This window comes from Sus scrofa, chromosome 13 (genome assembly GCF_000003025.6).
Source record: "Sus scrofa isolate TJ Tabasco breed Duroc chromosome 13, Sscrofa11.1, whole genome shotgun sequence".
Taxonomy (NCBI): Eukaryota; Metazoa; Chordata; class Mammalia; order Artiodactyla; family Suidae; genus Sus; species Sus scrofa.
Window position 1 is genome coordinate 153,678,592 of NC_010455.5, and position 25,685 is coordinate 153,704,276.

At 35.5% G+C, this 25,685-nt stretch overlaps 1 protein-coding gene and 1 long non-coding RNA gene across 12 annotated transcripts in view; one reads left to right on the forward strand and one right to left on the reverse strand.

The window, feature by feature from the left end:
- The window catches only part of CBLB (Cbl proto-oncogene B), a 219,591-nt gene extending 198,067 nt beyond the window's left edge, over window positions 1–21,524 (forward strand). For 6 of the 10 annotated variants that reach the window (XM_021070494.1, XM_021070495.1, XM_021070489.1 and 3 more), the window contains exons 18-19: window positions 7,353–7,472; window positions 17,738–21,498. In XM_021070494.1, coding sequence (XP_020926153.1) covers window positions 7,353–7,472; window positions 17,738–17,988 — 371 coding nt within the window. In that variant the 3' untranslated portion in view covers window positions 17,989–21,498. Of the gene's footprint in view, window positions 1–7,352; window positions 7,473–17,737 lie in introns of all 10 variants that reach the window. The other 4 variants (XM_021070490.1, XM_021070492.1, XM_021070496.1 and 1 more) reach the window with 2 other exon arrangements.
- Window positions 9,561–25,685, reverse strand: part of LOC110256435 — a 92,301-nt gene continuing 76,176 nt past the window's right edge. The window contains exons 3-4 of one of the 2 annotated variants that reach the window (XR_002337932.1): window positions 14,873–14,956; window positions 9,561–10,289 (exon numbers count right to left, since the gene is read on the reverse strand). This is a non-coding gene — a long non-coding RNA (uncharacterized LOC110256435). Of the gene's footprint in view, window positions 10,290–11,999; window positions 12,391–14,872; window positions 14,957–25,685 lie in introns of those variants that run through there. The other variant, XR_002337931.1, reaches the window with a different exon arrangement.

Sequence of the window (25,685 nt, forward strand, 5' to 3'; positions counted from 1 at the left end):
ATAATTTAGAAGTTAGAGACAATTTGTGGATATAACACACAAACTATTAGATATATAACTTGGAATATATAGCTTTAGTTTCTGAAAGTAGTTTGTTTTCATGGAATAATTTTAAATTAATTTTTTATCTGTAAATTTGGATTGAATTTTCCTCTATGTCACCCACTCTGTGAGATGCCTCCCTGCCCTCATGGAGCACATTATTTCACTGAATGCTGCCAGTCAAAGAGCAAGGTTGATAACCCTGCTAATCCATGCAGAAAGCATGAGTTACTCTTAGGCTCTTATTCATATTAACTATCTAAAACCACCACCATTTTGCTATATTTTTCATTTGCACTTACTCAAATATTTGTTTTACACATGGGCTTTAATTAACATGTTAAAAAAAAAATGAATACAGCTAAATCTTGATTAACTTAACCTTTCCCCAGGCAAACTTCTGGATAGTTTCTGGTCTGATTTTTAAGTACCTATCAGCATTTATATATGTAATTTAAACTCCATTAAATGAAAGCTCAATGTAGTGCCTTCTTTTAAAATTAAGTCAATCTTTCCAGGAGCTAGAACATTTTATACAAATATACACAATTATCTGTTTTTTTCAAAAGAATTGTTCTTTATCGTAATTTTATTGTTTACTGTACTTTATGTAAAAAATCTTCAAAAAATTTTTTTCTCAAGATTAAGTGCAAAAAAATTACCTCCAAATAAAAAAGGCCCCCTTTTGATTAGATAGAATGAAAGTTGTATAAACTATTTTATTTCATATATTGCTTTGTGTGGCTACCAGAGAGGCTCAGTAGCAGTTATCCTTAACTTAGGCTGCGAGGCTAACTTTGGACCAGAGCACAGCTATTTGAACCTATTGACTTGACCTCCTTTAATAAACACATAGAAGTATTTTAATTCCATTGCAGATAATCCCTTGATAACAAATACTTCTAAGAAAAAAAAAATGGCAACATTTTCCTCCTTTCCAGTCTCATACCATTAACAGGCTAAATTTCTAATCTTTTGCTAGATCCTTTATGAGAACCATTGAGACAGCTATTTTTATTCAATTTTAAACCATGTATATAAGACCTTTTCTTTTTCAAAAGAAATACTTAAATTATTCTTAACATAATACCATAGAACATGAAGGTTTCTTTCAGCCTATATGTAAGCTTGACTATATCATTTTGCAAAGTATTTAATACATTACCTTGTCTAAAGAAGTATCACAGAAAATCCACAAAAGCAGTTCTTCACCCTGAATTGAACTTCATAAAAGAATATTCTATAAATGCTAAACAAAAGTTTAACTCATAGTTGTAGAGCTATGCAAGTTAAACAAAGGGGATTGCTAAATTTAAATGGAGCATTTTACTGCTGTCATTTTCACTATAGTTTACTCTTAAAATTGTAGTAGTATAATGAAGGATAAGCCTTTTCTGGCATTATTGAGATTTGGTTTCCTTGAGGAAATTATCCCTAATTAAAGACAAAGGTTGGATATCTTCATGATGTTATATTAAATATCTACTCAGACCTACCTCTTAATTCCAGCCTTCAGTGTCCTGCACACTAAATCAGGTCTATCCTTCTGGCCTTACAGTTCAGTGTCTGCTCTATAGTAGTGATTTTCAAACTACAGGGTCCTATGTTTCTGCAAAGGAGCCTTATGACTCTCATAAGATCAAAAGTGTTGTGGGGAGTAAAGCAAGGGCACAGCTCTGAAGCTGCTTTTATCTGTTTTCTATTTTAGGCCTTCATGCAAGATTTCTTTTGGCATAGTAATGCCCACTGCTGTTCATGAGCCATCTACTCTGGACAGACCATCTTATCTTAACAAAACCTGAGGAGCCCTCCAAAAAGGGCTGTCTTCAAACCCAGGGCTACTGCTTGCATATATGTGCTTTTGCCTGAATTACAAAAAGGCATTTCTTTTGTGCCCTTGGGCTGAAATAGGGTCGTCCCCCTGCCCCCCACCCCGCCTCCACTTTGTGCCAGGGCCAGAGCTCCAGGAACAAAGGCAAGGCTGTATTTAAGCCTCCTCATCTCCCTTACTGCATTTCTCTGTGCAGTGTACAAAATACATGACATATTTGGCAGCACTTCCTGAACCTTTCCTTCACTATATTTCTAACCCAGAATCTCTTCTGAAGTCTCCTCCAATCTAAAAGTCACAATTCAACTCTGACAGCTAGCCAAATTGACTTTTTAGAGACAAAGGAAAGTTCTCCACTGGGATCCACACATGCAATTGCATAAGTAAAATACAAAGAACACCCGGATAGTTAGCAACAATTACTGTAAAGGATTTAGGAGTTTGACTGTAACCTTTATGAAGCACACTCATGCCATTTGAGGGTTGCATTCAGAGTTCAAATCAGAGACAGAATGAGGTCCTCCCCAGTGCTCAGCCAGCGTGGATACCACTGTGTCCAGGTGCTGAAGGATTGATGAGGTAGAGCTTTGCTTCTCAAATTGTGGTCCTTAATAGCATTAGCATCTCTTAGAAATATGTTAAAAATGCCAGTTCTTAAGACCCACCTGGGACTGACTAAATCAGAAACTCTGGGGGTAGGACCCAGCAATCTGTTTTTTCACAAGCCTGTAGGGTGATGCTGATGCATGCAAAGTTGGAGAAACCAGGGCCTAGGCTATTTCTGGAAGAGTGCAACCAGGATGGTAAAGAGAAGTAAAACCACACCATGTAAACTATGGTAGATTAAAGGAACTGTGCATGTTTAACCAAGAGAAGAGATGATCTTAAGTATGTATGAGAGTTGCCTTCATCCACAGTATTTGTGAAAGAATGGCTAGATTTCTTCCTTGTGCTCCCAGACAATAGAAGACCAACCAATGAGAAGAATTAGTGAGAGTTAAAATTTCATTCCTCGTAAGAAGCTTCCTAAATTATTAATAATTCTTGTATCTCAGAAGGGTAGTGAGTTCTCCAAAGCTGGAGGACTTAATCAGTGGCTGGATCCCTACATATGGGGGGTTTATGAATGTCAGTTAGAAGAATGAGGGCAGCCAGAAAAGGAGAAATTTTGTTTCCCCTAAATAGCTTTTCAAATCCTTTTTGAGCAATTAGATCTAGCATTGATATTCTTTTTAATTTTCAGAATAACTGATAAATCTTTCAGATGGCTTTTGGACAGCCCCAGAGGAAATATGTCATTGTTCTAACTATTCAATTATTTTGCCTGTTTTCCTACACTTCAGTAAAAAATTGGAAGTGTTTCAGATAGTGGAGGGTCGGGGTGGGGGAGGAATATTCCCTAATGCTTCCTCTAAGAGATAATCACTTGACAGGTTTCTTTCTTACATGGAATAATTTTGATTGATATGTATTTCTCCACCTCCTTTATAGTTAGCAAACCCTTTCCTCCCAACCTTTCCTTAGTTTTTAATAATCTCTTAAAATAAGAATTAAAATTTTTTCAATTTAGCATTACCATACTGTAAATCACAGTCAGTGGTACTTTGCTTTTTATTTTTTTTTATTTTTTGCTTTTCAGAGCTGCACCATGGCATAGAGAGGTTTCCAGGCTAGGGGTCGAATCAGAGCTGGAGCTGTCAGCCTACACCACAGCCACAGCAATTCCAGATTCAAGCCGTGTCTGTGACCTTCACCACAGCTCACGGCAATGTCAGATCCTTAACCCACTGAGCATGGCCAGGGATCAAACCTGCGTTCTCATGGATGCTAGTCAGATTGTTTCCACTGAGCCATGATGGGAACTCCAGTACTTTGCTTTTTAGAGTAGACTAATCCCATAATGTTCATTCATTTTTCAGAACATGTATTACTATATAAATAGCACACTGGCTGTGATATATATTTTCAGTGTGTATGTTTTAATCCGAAGTGGATATAAAATTTTACTTAATTTTTTAAGAATTTGTTTTTAAAAAACTTTATTTCTTTTCAAATTTGGTAATTATTATACTCTTTGTAGTAACTATTATATGTAGTATCTTTTCCCATCTAAGCAGGAATACTTCCAACTTTACAACTTGCTACAGAAGACCAGCTTAGCCTATACCTGACCATATTTTTTATTATCAAACTTAAATGGAAATTAAAACAAGGAAATATTATCAGGTCTTCTTTAATAGTTAACAAATTTTAGCCTTGAGTTCGCAATACAAATTTCACAGAATTTGAATCTATGAAAAATCTGAATCTGACTTAATTTTTGGTAGTTAAATGTAGATCTTTATGAGTTGCAGGCTATTTACCAAACAGTGTGCTTGGTATTATGTTTCTGTTAGGAGCTATAATTCAAACACGGACCAGTAGCAAACTTAGCATGAAGCCAGATAAAACACCATAGTGATTCAGAACAGAACTAAGTAGTTCATGCTATTTATGGTAACACTTTTAGTGCACCTAGTGACTTTTCAAGTGCAATAGATTAATGAAGTAGTATCATACAACTATATATTTTGTAGTCTATTCATGACTCAGTAATGTGTCAATCTAATGTTTAGCCTTAAATAAACATATGATTAGAAACAGCAAGCCTATAAATTACCCCTAAAGAAATCATGATTGTAAAAGACAGTCTTTTCTCTGAATTAATACTATGTCAGTGATGTTTTAGAATGCACAAGAACTGAAAGTAAATTTAATTGAATATTGAATATTTAAATGTAAATCTTTGGGAAATCTCTAAATTTATGCAGAAATCACCATATTTGGTTCCTCTGGTTAGCCTTCCAAATCAAAAGATTAACATTTGTTGCATGGAATTTGATTTATCTTTGATTCCTTCCTAAAATGTTTTAGCAAAATTAATGAGGCTGAACCATTGACTTTTCAATTATTGAGAACTCAGAATGTAAGACTCATTTTAATCTCAAAATTAATGAAAGCAAATTAAGTAGCCTTGCGCAGGTTAAAAAAAAAAAAGTCTCCAGCAAAGCTGGAGATAATTATGATACTTAAAAAGAGGAAGGAAATAATGACTTCAACTCCTGCCTTACATTATCTAGTCAAAATTTAGTATAAATAAGCATGCATTTCCTTTTTTTTTTTTTTTTTTTTTGTCTTTTGCCATTTCTTGGACCGCTCCCTCGGCATATGGAGGTTCCCAGGCTAGGGGTCCAATCGGAGCTGTAGCTGCCAGCCTGTGCCAGGGCCACAGCAACACAGGATCCAAGCCACATCTGCAACCTACACCACAGCTCACGGCAACGCCGGATCGTTAACCCACTGAGCAAGGGCAGGGATCGAACCCGCAACCTCATGGTTCCTAGTCAGATTTGTTAACCACTGCGCCATGACGGGAACTCCTGAATTTCCTTCTTAACCAGATTCTTATGTATTTTTTAATATCAAACTCAAATGGAAGTTAAAACAATGAAATACTATCAGGTTGTCATCTTCCCTTTTTTTTTTTTTTTTTTTTGCTTTTTAGGGCTGCACCTGCGGCATATGGTTCTAAGCTATGGTTTGAATCGGGGCTACAGCTGCGGGCCTATACCATAGCCCCAGCCATGCAGGATCTGAGCCTCATCTGTGACCTCCACCTTAGCTCAGTGCCAGATCCTTAACCCAGTGAGTGAGGCCAGGGATAGAATCCACATCCTCATGGATTCTAGTTGGGTTCGTTAACCACTGAGCCACGAAGGGAACCCCCCTGGTCTTCTTAATAGTTACAATTTCAGCCTTAAGTTAGCAATACAAATTTCATGGGATTTGAATATATGAAAAATCTGAATCTGTCTGTCCTAATTTTTGTTGGTAAAAAGTAAATCTTTATGGAGTTCCCATTGTGGCTCAGTGGGTTAAGAACCCAACAGTGTCCATGAGGATGTGGGTTTGATCCCTAGCCCCAGTGGGTTAAGGATCCGGCATCGCAGGTGTGGCTGGGATCCTTCTTTGCTGTGGTTGTATGTAGCTCCAATTTGACCCCTAGTCTGAGAACTTCCATATGTCACAAGTGCATCCCTAAAAAGAAAAAGTAAAAAAGTACACCTTTATGAAGTGCAGGCTATTTACCATGCAGTTTACTTGGTACTGTGTTTCTGTTAGGAGATATAATTCAAACACAATTAAATAAGATCCCTGTCCTCAAAAGAATGTACAGTAAGTACCTTTGGAGATACTGGCAGACATAGAAGAAAGTAACATGACAGAGAAAAACAGAAGCCTGGAAAGGAAGTGGTGGCAGATAATACATTCTCAGTGAACCAAAGACTGCATAGGTAATTTTCGTCTATTCAAAAAAGGAATCAGGTCTATGGATTTAAACACATATACTACTAATTTTAAGCCAGTCAGGTTTATGGTCCTAATGATTTAATATAGTTGCATTGATAAAATCTTCTACCATTAGCTCCAGTTAATAAATATCATTGAGAAATTGTACAATAATTTTTTTTTTTTTTTAAGGCCTCACCCACAGTGCATGGAAGTTCCCAGGCTAGGGGTCTAATCAGAGCTGTAGTTACTGGCCAACAGCCATAGCAACACAGGATCCGAGCCAAGTCTGTAACACAGCTCATGGAAACACCAGATTCCCGACCCACGGAGTGAGGCCAGGGATCAATCCAAATCTTCATGGATACACCAGATGCCTGACCCACTGAGTGAGGCCAGGGATCAAACCAAATCCTCATGGATACTGGTCAAATTTTTTTCTGCTGCTCCATGATGGGAACTCCCACAATGATTTTTAATTTGTCTAAAATTCATATTTTTCACTATTTCACATCCGCCCCTCTAACTATCAAGGTGGTAAATACAAACATGTTTCACTATTTATACAAACTTTAATGGTAATAATATAATTTTTAACAACTGAATTTATTTTTGGTGAGCCAAGTAACAATTTTTGCATAGAATGACCAATGTAATGTTAAAAGGCACATTATTTGTACAGAGCTCATATACATGAATTGATTTAATCCTTACAAATCCCAAATGTCAGGTCCATTTTACAGATTATGTCTGCTTAATGCTTAGAGAGATTAATATGCTAATCCATTTTTACAGGCAAAATTCAAAACCCATTTTTTTCTTTGACTTTACAAGAGTTTCTTCTATTCCTTGTACAGGACAGATTGGGAAAGAAAATTAAAATTAGAAGCGGTTTTTATCAACAATTTTACAATCAAAAAAGGTCTGAAAAATACATTATTAGTAGTATGTAGGAATACAAGGGAAAAGCATATTTGAACAAGTGAGGAATAAATTAGAAAATATGCAGGCAAATAAGAAAATGGTTACTATCAGTCATGACATGTTTTCTTGTTTTCAAAAGTTGTTCTGTGTAGAGAATTTCTAATTTTTCTTTTTAGCCAGTGGCAGAGATAGTAGTTTTAATATGAAAATCATCTTTATTTTTAAGATCCCTTTTTTGATCCAGCAAGTGGCCAAGTTCCTTTGCCTCCTGCTAGGAGATTACCAGGTGAAAATGTCAAATCCAACAGAACATCACAGGACTATGATCAGCTTCCTTCATCTTCAGGTGAGTTGGCTAATAATAGTAATAATAATACCCTACATTTGTATAGTGCTTTTTGGAGCACCTTTTTATTCATTATATAATTTAATGAGCATTGCCAGCCTAAGAAAGTATTTTTATCGCCTTTGCATTTGCTCATAAAACTTGTATTATGAGAAGAATGCCTACAAAATTTCCTCATGGAAAAGAAAATATTAAGCCTTAATATCTTTGATCTGTCAGTAAAGCAGTTTCTGTGATTCAAAAACTGTTAATTCTCTAACTTTCGTTTTGCCTTTTCAGCCATGGAAAATGGGAGAGATGTTTTTTGTACATGGAAATACTGCATCCTCTTATTTCTCCACTAAAGGAAGAAATCTCTTTAGAATTGATATTAGCCCCAAGCTATTAATTTTCCTAGCTTATTTAGGGCTACTGTATAATGTTGTATTGCCAGCCATTACATAGAAGGATATACCATTTTAGTAAATACAGGTCATACTTACAACCATTATTAATGGAAAGTTGCTGATTTGCTTTTTCCAGGGGTCCTACTTGATCACCGTATCTAAAATATCTCCCCCTTTTGCTTTGTTTCTCCCTAGGCACCTTTCATTTGTTTGTTCAATATTGTTTGCTCGATTGTCTGTCTCCTCTGTTTGGGTATTAATGCTTTGAAGAGAGGTGCATGGTTTTGTTCACTGCTTTATCCCCACATGTCAAAAGAGTGCCTAGCATGTTTCCTGGATGACTTGATGGATAGAAGGGAGAAGAAAAGAGTTGCTGATGTGTGTGTTATGTTGAACATATTCATATATTTTTGAGTAATAAAAGCCATGTATTTGTCTTATAATTATGACCATCAGAAGTTTTTCCTATGTAGATTTTTGTCCTATATCAAGATGTTTTTCAATAATGTTTTAATTTTATTGAAATATAGTTTATTTACAGTGATAGTTTTTAGGTGTATAGCTAAGTGATTCACATATTCTTTTCCAGATTCTTTTCCATTATAGGCTATTACAAGATACTGAGTATAGTTCCCTGTGCTATAGAGTAGGTTCTTGTTGTTTTATCTATTTTATATATAATGTGTATCCGTTAAATCCAAACTCCTAATTTATCTTTCCCTCTTCCCCCATTGGTAAACATTGTAATTCCAAACTCCTAATTTATCCTTCCTCTTCCCCCATTGGTAAACATTGTTTTCTGTACGTAAGTTTTCTGTTTTGTAAGTAAGTTCATTTGTATAAATTTTTAAGATCCCATATATTTGACATCATATAGTGTTTGTCTTTCTTCATCTGATTTACATATTGTGATAATTTCTAGGTCCATCCATGTTACTGCAGTTGGCTTTATTTGATTTTTATGGCTGAGTAATATTCCACTATGCTTACACCACATCTTTATCCACTCATCTCTCAGTGGACATTTATGTTGCTTCCATGTCTTGGCTATTTTAAATAATGCTGGCAGGAACATAGGGGTGCATGTATCTTTTCAAATTAGTATTTTTCAGATATATGCCTAGGAGTGGGATTGCTGGTGGTTCTATTTTTATTTTTTAAGAAACCTCCATACTGTGCTCCATAGTGGCTGCAGCAATTGACATTTCCACCTACAGTGTAGAAGGGTCTCCCTTTCTCCACACTCTCTCCAGCATTTATTGTTCGTAAACTTTTTGATGATGGCCATTCTGACTAGTGTAAGCTGGTACCTCATTATTGTTTTGATTTGCCTTTCTCTAATAATTAGCAGTTTTGAGTATCTTTCCATGTGCCGGTTGGCCATCTAGATGCCTTCTTTCAAGAAATGTTTATTTAGGTTTCCTGCCCTTGTTTTTTGATTGGGCTATTTTTTAATATTGATCTGTATGAGCTACTTGTATATTTTGGAAATTAATCACCTGTTAGTTGCATCATTAGCAATTTTTTCCCCCATTTCATAGGTTATTTTTTTTATTTTGCTCATGGTTTCTTTTGCTATGCAAAAGCTTGTAAGTTTAATTAGTTACAATTTGTTTATTTCTATTACTCTAGGAGACATAGCCAAAAATTATTGCTGCAATTTATGTCAACGAGTGTTGTATGTTTTCCTCTAGGAGTTTTATAGTATCTGGCTTAGATTTAGGTCTTTAATTCATTTTGAATTTACTTTTCTTTATTTTTTTCTTCTCTGATTGCTGTGGTGAGAGTGGTATCCTTGTCTTGTTCCTGATCTTAGAATGCTTTTAGCTTTCCATTGTGGAGTATGATATTAGTTGTGTGTTTGCCATATATGGCCTTTATTATGTTGAAGTATGTTCCCTCTGTGCCCACTTTCTAGAGAGTTTTTAACATAAATTGATGTTAAATATTGATGTTAAAATTTATCAGAACCTTTTTCTGCATCTATTAAAGTCATCAAATGGCTTTTATTTTTCAATTTGTTAATGTGGTAGGTATGTCACATTTATTATTTGTGGATACTGAAAAATCTTTGCATCCTTGGGATAAATCCCACTTGATCATAGTATACGATCCTTTTAAATTATTGTTGGAATCACTAGCTTAGGTTAAGTTCAAACCTTAGTTGACAGAAATTAGTGGCAGTTTCCTTTCTGAAGATAATTAGTGAGCTGCTTTGAGAATTAGTAATATAGTAGTTCTTAGATACTTGAGGACATGCATGGGAGATGCAGAAATAACCTCTATATTTTAAGTTTTAACACTTGACTATACTCAGGAAAGCACAGAAACCTTTCCAAATTTTGGTCCATGATGTCTTACCAATTTACTTCTGGTCATTCCAGTATTTCAGATATATCCATGGGTAGCCACTCAAACACTGCAGTTACAGCTGAAAGAGTAGATTTCCAGAATGATGAAAAAATGTGAGTCAATGAGAGACAGTGTCTGACAATTATATATAAGGGAACGAAGCAAATGACTTAAGGAATAATGCTAAAATACAACTTTGAGTGCCATGACTAATATAAAATAACATATTCAGGACCACCAGTTTGGATTAACAGAAACATACTCAAGTTATGAGTTGTGGCCCAATGCTTTATTTTTATAGTTTCTATAGTTTGCAACATAACATAACAGGTCATGAGTGCGGAGAAACATTCACATGATTTCAAATGGTAGGAATTCCAGTTAGCATTACACTAAAAATTTCAAGGAAGAAATGCATGACAAAACCTATTGGAACATCCCCAAAAGAGGCATTTACCAGGAGCCTGAACTAGCTTTTACCTGAGTGATAAAATAGTCCTGATTATTACTCTCAGGGCCTCAGCTAGCTGTAACATCAAATATTTCAACCTCCTCCCTTAACTTTCTTTACAAACACATCCAGACCACAGCAAATAAGATGCTTCCTTCCCACAAGATATTTGCTCACATGCTGCTTCCCATGACTACCATGCTGCCCGCTAGTTTTATTTCACACCAGGAGAGGGACTGAGCTTGCCTCTGGATTAGGTCTTCCTATTAGAAACTTGAGCCTTGGTGTGATGTACCTTTTGGATGCTAAGAGCACTTATTTTGCAGTAATGTTTTTATTAAGGTCTTTTTAAGATGATTGTTGATGATTCTGATATAATTGCTGTATTTTATAAATCCACTTCTCCCATTTTTATGGTAATCTAATAACTGATGGTGACTTATTTATGTATAAGAATCTTTCCAATTCAAAAAAAATTTACTTGATTTTAAAAATATTTTCCTTATACTTTTATCTAAAAAGGATGTCAGCCTGTAAATGTATGTCTGTATATGCAAAGAGCCTTCCAAAGGTTGTTTATTCTTCCCAAAAAAAGTTTGTAATTTTCTTAAAGTTTTTAGATGTAACATTTAATGATATGCACATGTCATAATGACAATCAGAATAAGTGGATTTTACCAGCTTGTGTTAAATTCACATATACCTGTATATGGGGCAAACATTTTTGCTAATAGCTTATTTCTTCATATGGGGTTCATAGCTATACTAGCTATGCATGAGTTTCTACACATTTTTCAGTTTGCTTTTTTTATGTTGTAAGATATAATGTGCTACAATTTGAACACCATTCTTTAAAAACCCAGGAATCCACCTTACAGTAGAATGAAGTCATAATGACGATGGGTTGGTGGTCATGCTGAGCTCTTGAGATTTTTTTAATATTCTCAGTTTAAAATGACGTTTAAGGTAATACTTGAAAATAATGCTATAATTTTAGCACCTGGATTGTATTAAATGTGTTTATAACCTGCTAACATATCTTATTGCCAAGTACACCTACAAAATAAGGATGGTCTCATAAAAGGAATTTACTCCAATATGACTTTTTCTTTTACAAGGTAGCTTAAAGGAGAAGTGATCAGATGTTAAATGAATTTTATATTGTTGATCTCAATTGGAAATCATGCCTTCATTTTATGCAAGAGCTGGAATTGTATATTGTTACTAGTGATGTTTTAAGAAAACTACATTTTCAGGTTTGGTTTTGTTTTTCAACAAAGGAAACTGCAAGTGTTACAAGAGTTAAACCATAGTTCAGCTGCCTGAATTTTTTTTTTCTTAAATAGAGCTTCAGTTTTAAAACCATCGAATATGGGGTCATTTTTGTACAAACTACTAAATATAGTTATTTTATAACCATTTTGTAGATGTATTTAAAAGTTATATGAATATATTTTATTTGTAATTTAATGAAAATGGAAGGTATATTAAAACATGTCCATTTAAAAATTAGATAGTATATCCACAGTGGCAGTAATTCAAGTTCACATAAATGAGTTCCAAAAATAATTGCTCTAGCTTATAGTAGAAAAGCTAGAGTAGGTACCAAAGTCATAATGATGATGTGTTAGGGATTTCTTTTCTGCCTTGATAAGTTAATTTTGCTTTGGTTGAGAAAAATCTGTCCTCTGGGTCCTGATGTCCAACCCCAAGTGTCTTCAGTGAATTACTAAATAGTAATAGAGATTATGTCTCAGATTGTTTGTAATAATCATTTTTAAATTTGTTAAAGCACTTACCATGGGCCAAATGTTATGCTAAGTATTTTAAATATAGTTAACATAGATTATACATACAATTGTATTTATATTAGTTGCACAGAAAAAAAATATAATACAGATATAGTCATAATTTTTTTCCTCAAAACACTCTGAAATAGGTATTATTAATGTCAATGTACAGAAGAGAATAAGACACAACAAAATTTAGTTATTTACCCAAGGTCTCACAGCGAGTAAATGATAGGATTTGAATTATTTCTGTCTTTCATCAATAAGACATGCACCCATTAGCAAAGCTTATGTTATCCCTCCAGTAGCTAAGCCAAAAATTAAAAACTTAAAACTCCAATGTATATAACAATGATTATTCACAGCTGAGTTTGGAGATACCCAATGATAAAATCAAATAAAGACAGTATAGCAAAGGAATAATAGTGATATAAGAGGGTACTAGGAATTGTAAAATTGTAGTAGAGATTTCAAAACCTGGATTGTGATCATTTTTCACATGACTTTTGGAAGCCATTCCCTACGAGCTTTCTGTACTTTTTGTATTAGCAAAATCAGTCTCCATTTCTCTTAGATGTTGAGCAGCTCAGACCTGTAACCAGCAGAGGGGAGCTAATGCTTTAAAAAAAAAAAAAAAATACATGGAAGTAGTACATGCTCATTAGGGAACAATGTAGAAGAAGAAAAAATAAGGAAAGTCACCTAGAATCCTGTCCTCAGTAAGGAACATTACTGCAATTTTGGAGCCCTTCTTTCTAACGTTTTGTCCAAGTACCTGCTCACACAGTGGAGATCATACTCCATATATAACACAGTATTGTAAATTTACCACATCATTAAATTTTTTAAATAAATGTCACTTTAAATTGTTGTATGATAGTCCATATTTATATGCTGTCAAGGCAGTGCTTTCAAATCTTTCTCCCCACCAAAAAACTGACTCTGAATGACAGGGAGGTGGTGGGGATGTAACTAAAACTGGACAGTAAAGTACAGGAAATTGCTTCAAAGTCTATTTTCTCAAAAATGTATGCAAATTTTGCATTTTACTCGGTATATCTATATTTATTCCCATATTTTAAAATATTAACTTTCCTCCCCTTGAATAAGTTTATTTAGTCTTCCAGGAAGATGTACCATTTATATCCTATGGCTCCATATATTCTGGCATTTATTTTGATATTGTTGCCCTTGCAAAATAACCTGGAGCATGGAAACAGCACCAGAATAAACACATGTCCTTCCAATCATGTTTTAAAGGATGACATGTATTCAGGTACAGAAGTCCCCATAGAACTGGTAAAATTGATAGTCATTACAGTATACTCCAAAACTACAACATAACAGCTCTGGGAGAACTATGAGCTAGGTCCATCTCCTGTTTATGAAAAAGAACAAGTAGAGACAGTAAAAGCTATCCATCCATTGTAAGAAAGTATCTTGAAAGAAGTTTTGGCATTAAGTAGTTTTCTGTAATGATCAGCATGAAAACTGTCTTTTTTGTTTTTTTTAACAGCTTTTACTTTTAGTTCAGGCTGTAACAGATCTTGCTTGCTTGTTAATATCTTGCTTAAAAAGCTTTATATAGAACTAGGTGCTCACTAGAAGTTCCAGGTTTCTTCCTCTTCCACACTTGACATTACTGTTATCTTATAGTAATTGCTGTTCCATAGCATTTGAGTATAGCGGTTATCATTATAAAAGTGAATTCATTGTCCTTTCTTTTTAAAGGTCTCCTCAGCATATATGCCATGCATTACATTAATTACTCCATGTACTACCTAAAAATAGATTAATTTAAAAAAACTTCTAAAAATGGAGATACAAAAGTAGATCTGAAGAGTGAGAATTATAAAAGTAAACTGCTTAGCTTTAAAGTCACTCAGAATCTGAGATGCATGTAACCATCATCAAGTCTCCAAGTGCTGTTCCTCATTGAGACCCTCATCTAAAAAGATACAGCTGTCAGTTACCTGGTACAGATGTACACCATCCAGTTAAAACAGCCAAACAGGAGTTCCCGTCATGGCGCAGTGGTTAACGAATCCGACTAGGAACCGTGAGGTTGCCGGTTCGGTCCCTGCCCTTGCTCAGTGGGTTAACGATCGGCGTTGCCGTGAGCTGTGATGTAGGTTGCAGACGCGGCTCGGATCCTGTGTTGCTGTGGCTCTGGCGTAGGCCGGTGGCTACAGCTCTGATTGGACCCCTAGCTGTGGCTCTGGGAGCCGGTGCATACTCTGATGACCCTAGCTGGGACCCATATGCCGGAGTGGCCCAAGAAATAGCAAAAAGACAAAAACAAACAAAAAAAACAAACAAAAAAAAACAGCCAAACAAAAAATTAAAATATTCCAAATTGAATAAATATTCAGCAATAAATAGAAATTTCTATATAACAGGTGGCAAAAAGTTGCAACATACCTTCCACATTATTCCAGTTGCAGGCTCTAATACATGACACAGTTCAATTCTGGGCACTTCTAAGATTCCAAAGAGATGTCAGCACTGTTGGGGAAAACAGATTTTGAGTTAGGGCTACGAGGACTAGGATTAAATGAGTTGGGATATATGAGTTTTGTGTTTAAAGGGAATCTTTTAGAAAAATTAATCTTTGCTTCAAAGTTTTTAAAATTAACATATCTTTAAAATATGTTGTGATTCATGCCAGAGGTGGTTTGAATCATTTTTCCTGGTTGATATTTCAATAGATTTTGTGGACAAAAAAAAATACCAGGTCCAGGATCAGAGATATACCTCACTACTCTAGCTAGTTTTGTTTGGTGTGTATATTTTTCTCCCTGCTAACTTAGGTTTCCTAAATTATGTTGAGTACTTACTTTTTACAAGCAAAGAATAGCTTTCTCAAATAAAAGTTACCATTTGCAAATTGCATTGCATTTGGCCAGTATTAATTACAGCAGCCTCACAGAATGGAAAGGTTTCTCAGGGGCTGTTTTCCTGGTGATAGATAGGCACCATCTTTTTTAGTGTCATTTACCAAGGTCAAAGTTACATGTTTTTTAAATCTAAAAGTTCTACATCTTAAGATTTCATTGCCAGTTATACTGTTAGATGTGTCTCTGGCTGCTATAAGATCCTTCCCTCTTTAATGGTATGCATAGCTGTACTTTTCAGGGATGTTTGACACTCATGAACCCTCTCAGTATTTTGGACAGGGGAAAAAAAAGCAATATTAGAAAAATTCTTTGAAAATTACGTAGAATACAAAGAATTGAAATTTGTATTTAATTCTAGGTACTTTTTTCACCTAAAAGCAAGTCAGAACAGACAAGACTTCAGTGTATAAATTCTGTGGTAACTTACTAAAGGAAAGCTTGCTAGAATCTCTTAAAAAAAAATTCGGAAGTGATTAGAAGCAAAACGTAATTTACTATCCATCTCTGCATGACATAATGGAAATACCTAATAGAAAACTACGTGAAACCTTAAAACGTAAGAAATGCAATTTTTCTCCAGGCATATGCCCAAGAGTGGGATTGCTGGATCATATGGTAGTTCTGTATATAGTTTCTAAGGTACATCCATACTGTTCTCCGTAGTGGTTGTACCAGATTACATTCCCACCAGCAGTGCAGGAGGGTTACTTTTTCTCCACACCCCCTCTGGCATTTGATATTTCTGGGCTTATTAATGATGGCCTTTCTTACTGGTGTGAGGTGGTATCTCGTGGTAGTTTTGATAATGGAAAAAAATAAAATTAAAAAAATTAAAAATAAAATACATTACTGAAAAAAAAAATGCAATTTAGTAGACCAAAATCATTTGAGATGTTTAGTTACAGATGTACAGAACAGTGCAGACTTTAGCAAGAAGTCTTGAAATACTGAAAATTAATGTATGTTCTTATAGATGAACATAAGCTTTATCTACAGCTATACTATTTTTTTCAAGCTAGGTATTATTCTACAAGAAATGAACAAACAAAATAAGACTATCATTCAACTCAATATTTTCATCCCAAAGGCTTTTTATTCTGTGTGCTATATCGATATTGCTAGAATTGCAGATAGCATGATGTTTTTCACAAGTTATCTTCTCAGAGAAAAATGTTATGAGAAAAATATGAAATGATATATCAGATAATTATGATTTACATTTGATTATTATTGAAAATATCAGCTTACATATTTCCTGACGCCATTAGGAAAGTGGGCAAGGCAGCAGAGACCAGGAAGGACAGGGCGGAGACTAGAGTGACAAGGCATTTGGCTTCTAGCCTCACTTCATCATTGATTTAAACTGTGTCCTTGAATTTGGCCCTTGTCAATGGTCTAAGAAGAAAGACATTAAGTGTTGATATCTACCTTGTCTTAAACCCCTAAATGTTTCATGGTATAAATTTGACACTCTTTTTTAAAAAAATATAAGCTTTCAATGTTAAGTACAGGATGTAGATTATGGAAATCCATGATAAGTGTTCCCTCAAGCTACTAGTCCATGCCCTGGTGATCTATATGGAGTGTTGGCCTGTAATATATTTTCTTTCCTCTTAATAAAATAACTTTCCATTCATGGACACCAATGTCATTTGCTTTAACTTTGACAGATCGCTAACCAAGTTCTCTAATAACGTTTTTTTTTGCTGGTTTTGCTTTTTCTCAAGCTAAGCTTCCTACACTGAAATCTAGATGAAGTATTGCAAAGCACTCAGTTTATTTCTGTTCAACCTACTGACTAACAGCAGACTTGAAGCATTTACTACTTCATTTTTTTCTCCCTAGCATCAGTAAGGCATCATTTTACAGCATTATTAACTTGCAAAATCAGAGATGCTACAAAGCATATTTCTCAGTTCTGCTATGACAAGGGTGGGCTGCAGAACCTGGTGGGGATGTTCTGCAAGGAACATCTACAAGCTTATTAAAACAATTTCCTCTAGTTGAAACTTCCCAAGAAATTACCACCACGATAGTAGAGAAGGGTGAGCTGAACTGCTGAAGAGAAACCTTTTGTTTTTTACATAGTTTTTATTTTTTCTCTTTTGTATCTTTTATTGCATATAACGTAAAGAAAATATGTGGAAGTGGGAATAAATCTGTGTTAATTTCTCCGTCAAATTTCCAACACACCCTACCTTAGTTGTCTGACATCAAAGTGAGGCCAACATGACCTATCCAACAATAGTATATAAAAATGGGAAAAAAAGGTTGTGTGGAAACAATGAAAAGTTGTGTTTTCACATAAGATAATGAGATCATACTAATATTATAAAGTCTTTATTTTTATCACATAATTTAAAAGATCTCTGTCTTTAAAAATCTACAGATGGTTCACAAGCACCAGCCAGACCTCCTAAACCACGACCCCGCAGGACTGCACCGGAAATTCACCACAGAAAACCCGAGGCAGCACTGGAAAATGTTGATGCAAAAATTGCAAAACTCATGGGAGAGGGTTATGCCTTTGAAGAAGTAAAGCGAGCCTTAGAGATAGCCCAGAATAATGTCGAAGTGGCCCGAAGCATCCTCCGAGAATTTGCCTTCCCCCCTCCAGTCTCCCCACGTCTAAATCTATAGCAGCCAGGACTGCTAATGCCAGAATGCAGAGCAATCACTGAATATTCCAGGCATGTGGAAAGGAGAAGCGTGAGACGGAATTCAAGGGGAGAAGGTGTCTCTTCCTCACATGGCATCTTGAGACGAGATAGGCTCAGAAGTGCTGCTTCTCAGAAGACGGCTTCTTGCCAAGGATGCCAGTGGGTGCGGCATCCTCGTTTTTGCTAGCCATACTTTTCAATCAGGGTTGAACTGACAAAAATAATTTAAAGACGTTTACTTCCCATGAACTTTGAATCTGTGAAATGCTTTTCCTTGTTTACAAGTTGACGAAGTTAGAGTTTGTTTTTTTAGTTTTCTTTGGGGATTTTTTTGATAACTGTACTGTGTTCTTGATGGACCCTTTGTACAGTGGTCAAGTCTGCTGTAACATCTCCTACCCACTCCATTGCTGTCCACGTCCACAGCTGCGTCACCTGTTCATTGTGATCTGTCCCATCCCACCCGCCAACCCAGGTCCAGTTCCATCTCTCCCATTTATAAGATGCTTTAAAAGTTCTGATTTTCAACGTATCAAATTAATGCAAAAAAAAAAAAAAAGTGTGTGGCCTTCACTACTGAGTCTTCTTTGGAAACCACCCTGTTGAGAGATGGGGAAAATCTGAATGTATAAAGCATTTTTTGTCAATTAAACTGCCTTTTATAAGGGATTTTCATATATAACATAGAAGAGCTTCCCTTTTAGTGTCAGTTTCGTGATCTTCAATCTTCCATACTCTCACCTTTGTCATCCCAGGGGTGTAACGACTCTGTAAGAACCTAAAACATTAGAAACAACTACTGCCGAAGTGGGAGAAATACATTTGCACATGACAATGCCATATTGAAGTTATATAATGAGGTCCCCTGATACTTATGCCTGCATTACTTTGAGGCATGCTGAATAGGAGGGCTGTCTCCCAAAAATGTATTAATACTTTTCACATCAAATTATGACCATACTTTGCCCAAAGTGGAATAGAGTTCATTTCCTATTTGAGTGGTTACCCTCTGGTACCTAAGAAGTTTAGGAACCAGTTCATATTGCAGAGGAAAACAAATCCTTGATGCACTGTTAAGTGCTAATGCTACTGTGGCAATGTTTTTTGGTTTTTTTTTTTTTTTTTTTTTTTTGCAAAATTCTAATTTTCTCTCTGGCATCAATTAGAGTTAGTATTTAACTGTTAGATTCTCTCATTAATTGCTCCATGATGCTCCATCCAGTAAGGTGAAAGAAATTTATATAGTTTTGCCTTTTTTTGCAAAATAGGGGTTGGTTCTTCAGAAACCGTGTTATTACTTTTATTAATACAAATATTTATTGAGTATCTATGATGTGCTCCACACTGTTAGGCACTGTTTTTAAAGCACAAACCATCATGAGCTGACTCCATTATGATATTCTCTTGTCCTTTATCTGCACTTTTGATGGTGAAAGTCTCTCTGATAGACAAAACCTATAAGGTTTCCACCAACGCTTCAGAATTTTCAGGCAGTTGGCTTTCTTTTTTAATAAGTTAGTGAGGAAATGAGACAAAACTAGGTCTGTGTAAAATGCTGGAACCCACAAAAAGCTTTCTAAACACAATAATTGCGGGTTTGTGCACATTTCTGTCACTCTTTTAACTTCATACAGTGTGATATAAAAAGATGCATCTGACAGTGAGCCTATCTTCAGGATCAAGATTTGTTTGAAAGGACATGACCAAAGATGTGGCAGATCCAAAGGAAATTAATGTTCAAGACTCACGGTTACTACATTGACCTGAGGAGGGAAGGAATGCTCCCCATTTTGAGCTGACCACTGCCCTTAACATCTTGGCTCTCATGACATGAGGTGCTTGAGGAGTCACAGGCCTTGGACAGTTTGTGTTCATGTTTTAATTTCTGCAGGCGATTCTGAGCTGGTTAATGTCCCTGGAAGAGAATTTTTAATTTGCCTTATATGTTCTTCCCTTGAGTAGGTATATGAGGGCAGTTTTTCACATTCTTAAAAATTGCATTGGCCAATTCTCCATTGCTTTATGAACTCCATGATATGTCATCATGATGTTTCTCATTTGTGTTACTAGTTTCTTAAGTTGCACTGGAATAGCACTGTCTTTTTTTGGCTTTTTTATGACTTGCTGATCTTGCTGGTACAAAGAGCCAAAAGTTGCCACTTCATTGTGATAACATTGTTACAACATTCTTAATAGATTAGAGAATGATGTAAAATACGAATGTTAGGTATAGTGTATTCTCAGTTTCAAAAAATGTGTGAAAATGTCCAGTGAGAAGTAGAAAAAGACTCAATTTAGACCTGAATTTTAAAAAAAAAATTATTTTGCAAAGAAAATTTACTAGCCTTCACCAAAATCTCTCTGTAGCTAGTACTTACTTAACACCAACCATTAGTTTTATAATTAAAAAGAACAAGTCAAGAGCTTGTATGGAATGGAAAGAGGGAAACTTTCTATCAAACACTGCCATAAAAAACCTATTGCTACCCATTACCTGTGGCATACCACACTAAAAAAATTTTTTGAGGAAATAATTAAACCAAAATACATTTTCAATTATAAAGGTGATTAGCCATTAGTAGTTGGAAATGTTCCAGAATTGGTTTCACTGTGGTCCAGAAAGTTTGACATTCCTCCCATTTCTCAACACTTGGTAATATGATTATTTTTACAGCCAGTATAATTCAGATAATTAAAACAGATTGTGGCCAATATTAACCTGCTCTCCCCTGCCTCCCAACATATTCTAGAAGTACTTATCTTCAAAAATAGTCCAGTAAATTAATCTCCATAATCTCTTTTTCCCCCTTGATATGTGTAATATCCTGGACTAATTTTCTAGAATTGAATCAGCAGTGCTTATGGTTAACTTGAACTTCCTTCCATAAAGATGACCTTGAGCTCCTCCCTATCCATATCCCCTTGCCCATAGCACAAATAATAATAGAGCTCTAGTTGCAACTTCAAAGGGCCCATTTGTTAACTCATATTTCATACACAAGAACACTTGCAAAGATTTCTTCATAATGTGAATGTTTTTTTAGTTCCAGAAGGACATCCTATGATATTTCCTGGATATTATTTTTCCTCTTGGATCTTCAACTTGAAGCTTTAATTTTGCACTGAATTATCTAATCTGGTTAAAATTTTAATTTTTTCTCTTATGCTGACAGATTTGGAAGCAAATTACAGTATATTTTCAACAATACAGGTACTGCCTGTTGACCTGGGATTTTAGTGCTAGGAAAGGTTTCCAGAAAATGACAGCAATTGAGTGAAGGGTTTTCTTCCCAATTTCTATTTTATTTTTTTAATGCCTTTTTAAAATTTGTCTAATGTGGCAAAATACTTATGTGTTCAATTAATTTATGTTTTATCCATCTCTTTTCAATTCTGGTTGTTTTGTAAGCTCCAGTACTTTATCTGTTCTCTTAAAGTATTTTATAAAATGAATGTTAACAAAAACAGAGTTGGCATTTTATTTTTCAAATGAATGCAAACATTTCTTCCAGAGCATTCTATGTTGTATTTTTTTCTTTGTGTTAACAAAAGACATTTGATTTAAGAGCTGTCAAAGTAGTACAAAGTACCCATCACAAATGATTCAGTTATTAAATACCAACATATCATTCAAAGATATTTCACACAGATAAGCTACTCCCACGTCTTTGAACTTAAAGTCAAAGTCATATCAAGGTTCTGAGTAAGAAACATCATATCTGGGAAAGGCTGAAGATCTTCTGATGACATAGAATATAATTGATAATTCTTTTACTTGTTTTTTTAATGAAGACTGAATGAGGTGTGAGTTTATTTCATTTTATTTTGTTTTTCAGGGCCCAACTGTGGCATATGGAAATTCCCAGGTTAGGGGGTCAAATCAGAGCTGCAGCTGCCAGCCTCACCATAGCCACAGCAACACGGCATCCAAGCCATGTCTGCAACCAACACCACAGCTCACTGCAAAGCCGGATCCTTAACCCACTGAACAAGGCCATGGATCTAACCCACGTGCTCATGGATACTAGTTGGGTTTGTTACCACTGAGCCACAATGGGAAATCCTATAATTAATAATTCTTAATCAACAGTAACATCTATTCTCTAAATTCTTGGTTTTTCTAATCATTTGTCATTGTCCAGTACATATCAGAGAACAGTGGAGATTAAAACCATGTTAATAACTTTTTATATCAGGAACCATAGCAGAATATTGTGAAAGTCATTAGTGCATGCAGAAGCCCATGCATATTAATAATTGTATCTTCAAGGCACATACGATTAAATGAGAGATACACATAAGCATGTAATTCCAATATAGTAAATGCTATACATGAGTTATCACATTTTCCTAGAATTATATGCTGAAGACCTATAATGGGCCTGTAACACATTTGAGACATTTAATCCCTTTAACACCATCATGACTTTTCTAGGACTGTGATCGTAAGTACATAGGGTGTCATAGTTCCTTCTGGAAAGTTAGACAAATGATAAGGCTGAGTAGCATTTTTTCAGTCTAAAAGAAGAGGACAGTTTTTGTTGTTAAGAAAGAACTCCAGAGGTAAAGCTTTTTGAATAGCAACAGCATACATGATAAAACACTTTTAGGTACAGACAAGAAGTAGTAGGGCCAGTGGAACACAAAAGAGACTATGGAGGGTATGTTGGTACCTGAAAGTGAAGAAACCATTCTCAGATCCTAGGAACCACAGGATTAGGAATAACTTGCTGAATCACTTATCAGAGATGACAATACTCATGAAAATGCCCAGAGGAATGAAGGTATGTCTTAACAGGAATTGCTGCATCAAATGACAAGCAGGCAATAAGCTAAGGAAATTTTAATTTGCATACCTTCCCTCATGTTCTTTTATCTGATTTTCAAGGGAAATTGGGCAGTATTCTTAAATTACCTTATTTTTGCTTTTTTATTCCCACTGCCATCACCTTTTGGGTCTGAATGATGCCTCCCCTAGAATCTTAAATGGTCTGTTACCGACCTCTGTGGCTCCAGTGCAAAACAGAATGAAGTTTCTGAAATTCAAATCCAGATATTACACCTCAATGTAAAAACCCCTGATGGCTTTCTATGGCAGGATTCCTTGTCTGTGTTCCCCTTTCTGCTCATCTCCCACCCGAGACCCTCTTCATTTCTGCTGAACAGGCAAAATGCCCAAATGTGCTCCATGTCTACTGAACGTTCATTTCCCTTTTTCCAGCCTGGACAACTCATTCTTTAAAATCCAGCTCAAGCATTTCCTATCTTATCCCACAAATTGAGTTGAGCATGCCATCTTCTGCATCTCAGTACCAATATTCTAATGCTTACAATAATGTGGTTTTTGCAATTATTTCATTCCACAGACAGCCCCACCTAGACTGAATTTAGAAGAGGAAGCAGGTCTAAGACATGTCTGTGTCCTAAGGTCCTAGTTTCATAGTAACTAGTACATAGTAAACATAGAGCATAGTACATAATAAGCAACAAAATGTTTCAAATAAATAAAAATGCACCCTTAAGTAACCAATAGTGGAAACGTTCCTGAATTCTGGTTTTACTCTGGCACTAGCTACCTGCATGGAATGCCATCTCTTTGATCAGCTTTCTTCACCTATGGCCCAGCAGATAGATACGCCTACTCAGTAATGTGATTACAGCAGATGCGTTAGTTTTTGTTCACTGGTTGGATGGTGAGCAAAAAAATTTTAATAACGGAAAATCTAACTCACAAAGTAAAAGGAGACTTAAATTTTTTTAAGTTTATTCTTTTTTTTTGAAACATAAGAGGCTAAGAAAATACTTAATTCTTCCTAAGAGGTTATGATAGACATGTCTGTTCAAGAGATGACTACTCATGTATTCTCATGGCAATGTAATGACCATGGCCACGTCCTGACCACTCTGTGCATCAATCAGTTGCCTCACCTGTAAAATGAGAATAACAAACCTACAGGAAAAGACTGATAGTGGGCTCAATGAGTGAATACAGATAAGTAACTTAGGACATGTCTGGTACCACTGAATGCTCAATAAATGGCAGCTCTCATTACCACGTACCCTATTTAGGGGGCTCAAGTCACATTTCATATCCCAGTATTTCCAGAGTAAATGGCAAAGAGAAGCATGTTGGATTTATCTTACTGACTCACACAGCAAAAGGCAGACAACAGTAGAACAAGGTCATTCTGCCTCAACAGAGGAAGTTTAAAATTTTAAAGGGTAATGAGCTACACAAACTGCTGACAAATTGCAGAGTTGGGTTTTTAACAATTTTACTACCACCATGCACTCTTCCTGTACTTGCTACTCAAAACCAATGCAATAAAGGTAGAGATTAGAGATGGTGAGGTGACTGGACCACCAAAGTTAGTCTCAGACCTTCTAGAGCTGCTTTCTTCCCCACTGAACACCACCTAGACCAAATGCATAGAAGCTATGTTATTAATAGGTAAAGAAGACTTTTTCTTTTTTTAAGTTTCAAATCTAGTTCAGAAACAAAAAATAATTTTGTCCTTGGGATATAGAGAAAACTGGCATAATTAGTGGGTTCCTTTAATCTTGCCATACTAAATGTAACCAAAGGTTGAAGAAGACTTTCCCTAGGATGAGGCTAAGGCTCCAAAGCTGAAAATGACAGATACTAACTAAGTGCTTCTATATTCTAAAAGCCCACCTAGCAAACTTCTACAGGGCTCATTAAGAGGCTTGTAGCAGAACTCTGATCCACAGTCCCCAGAATATATAAGCAGATGATTTGGATTCAAGGGTTGATCTGGGAGAAGTGAGTAATTGGTAAGAATGTTATGGACTGAATTCACCTCTCTAAATCCAAGTAATGGTATCTCCAAAAAGAGAGTCAATTACAGAGATTAAGAAACTAATTTTATTCTAGCGAAAGTCTACTTACACCATGTACTTACTTATCATCCATCTGTGAGTCTTTGAGTAAAGTGAAAACAAAATGTTCAAGAGGGATCAGAATTGGTTCAAGTGGCTCCACCAATGGGAGGACAAGGATACACATTCTTATGAGATAAGCAGACCCCTGTTGAGGCAGCTGACCTCAAGCCATCTTGACAGAAAAAGAAGGTTTCCTATCAGGCACAGTTAACTCAAGGAGCAAACAACTTTGGGTTGTATGTCACTAGACCAGGCATAAGGGAGCCCTGCCATTGAACATCTTTTCTGTCCAATAATAACCCAGTGAAAAGGGAAAAGTTTAAAGGCATCAAGAGAAAAAGAATGAGTCATATACAAGTGAACCTCCATAAGGCTAATTTTTCAGCAGAAACTTTGCAGATCATGAGTGCCATGATATATTTCAATTGCTACAGAGAAGAAAAAAAAAAAAAAAAAGGCAAAACTACAACCAAGAATTCTCTACCTGGCAAGGTTATCACTTAGAATTGAAGGAAAGGCAGAATTCCTCAGGCAAATAAAAACTAAGTGTCCATCACAACTAAATCAGCCTCACAAGAAATGTTAAAAGATCTTAAGTGAAAGAAGACCAGATATAACTAGAAATAAGAAAATATATAAAAGATAAATATATATCACTGATACAGTCAAATACATAGTAAGGGCAATGGATCAACCACTTGAACAGCTAGTATGAAGTTTAAAAGACAAAGTCAAAAAATCAACTATCAGTATAATAAGTAGTTAAGAGATATA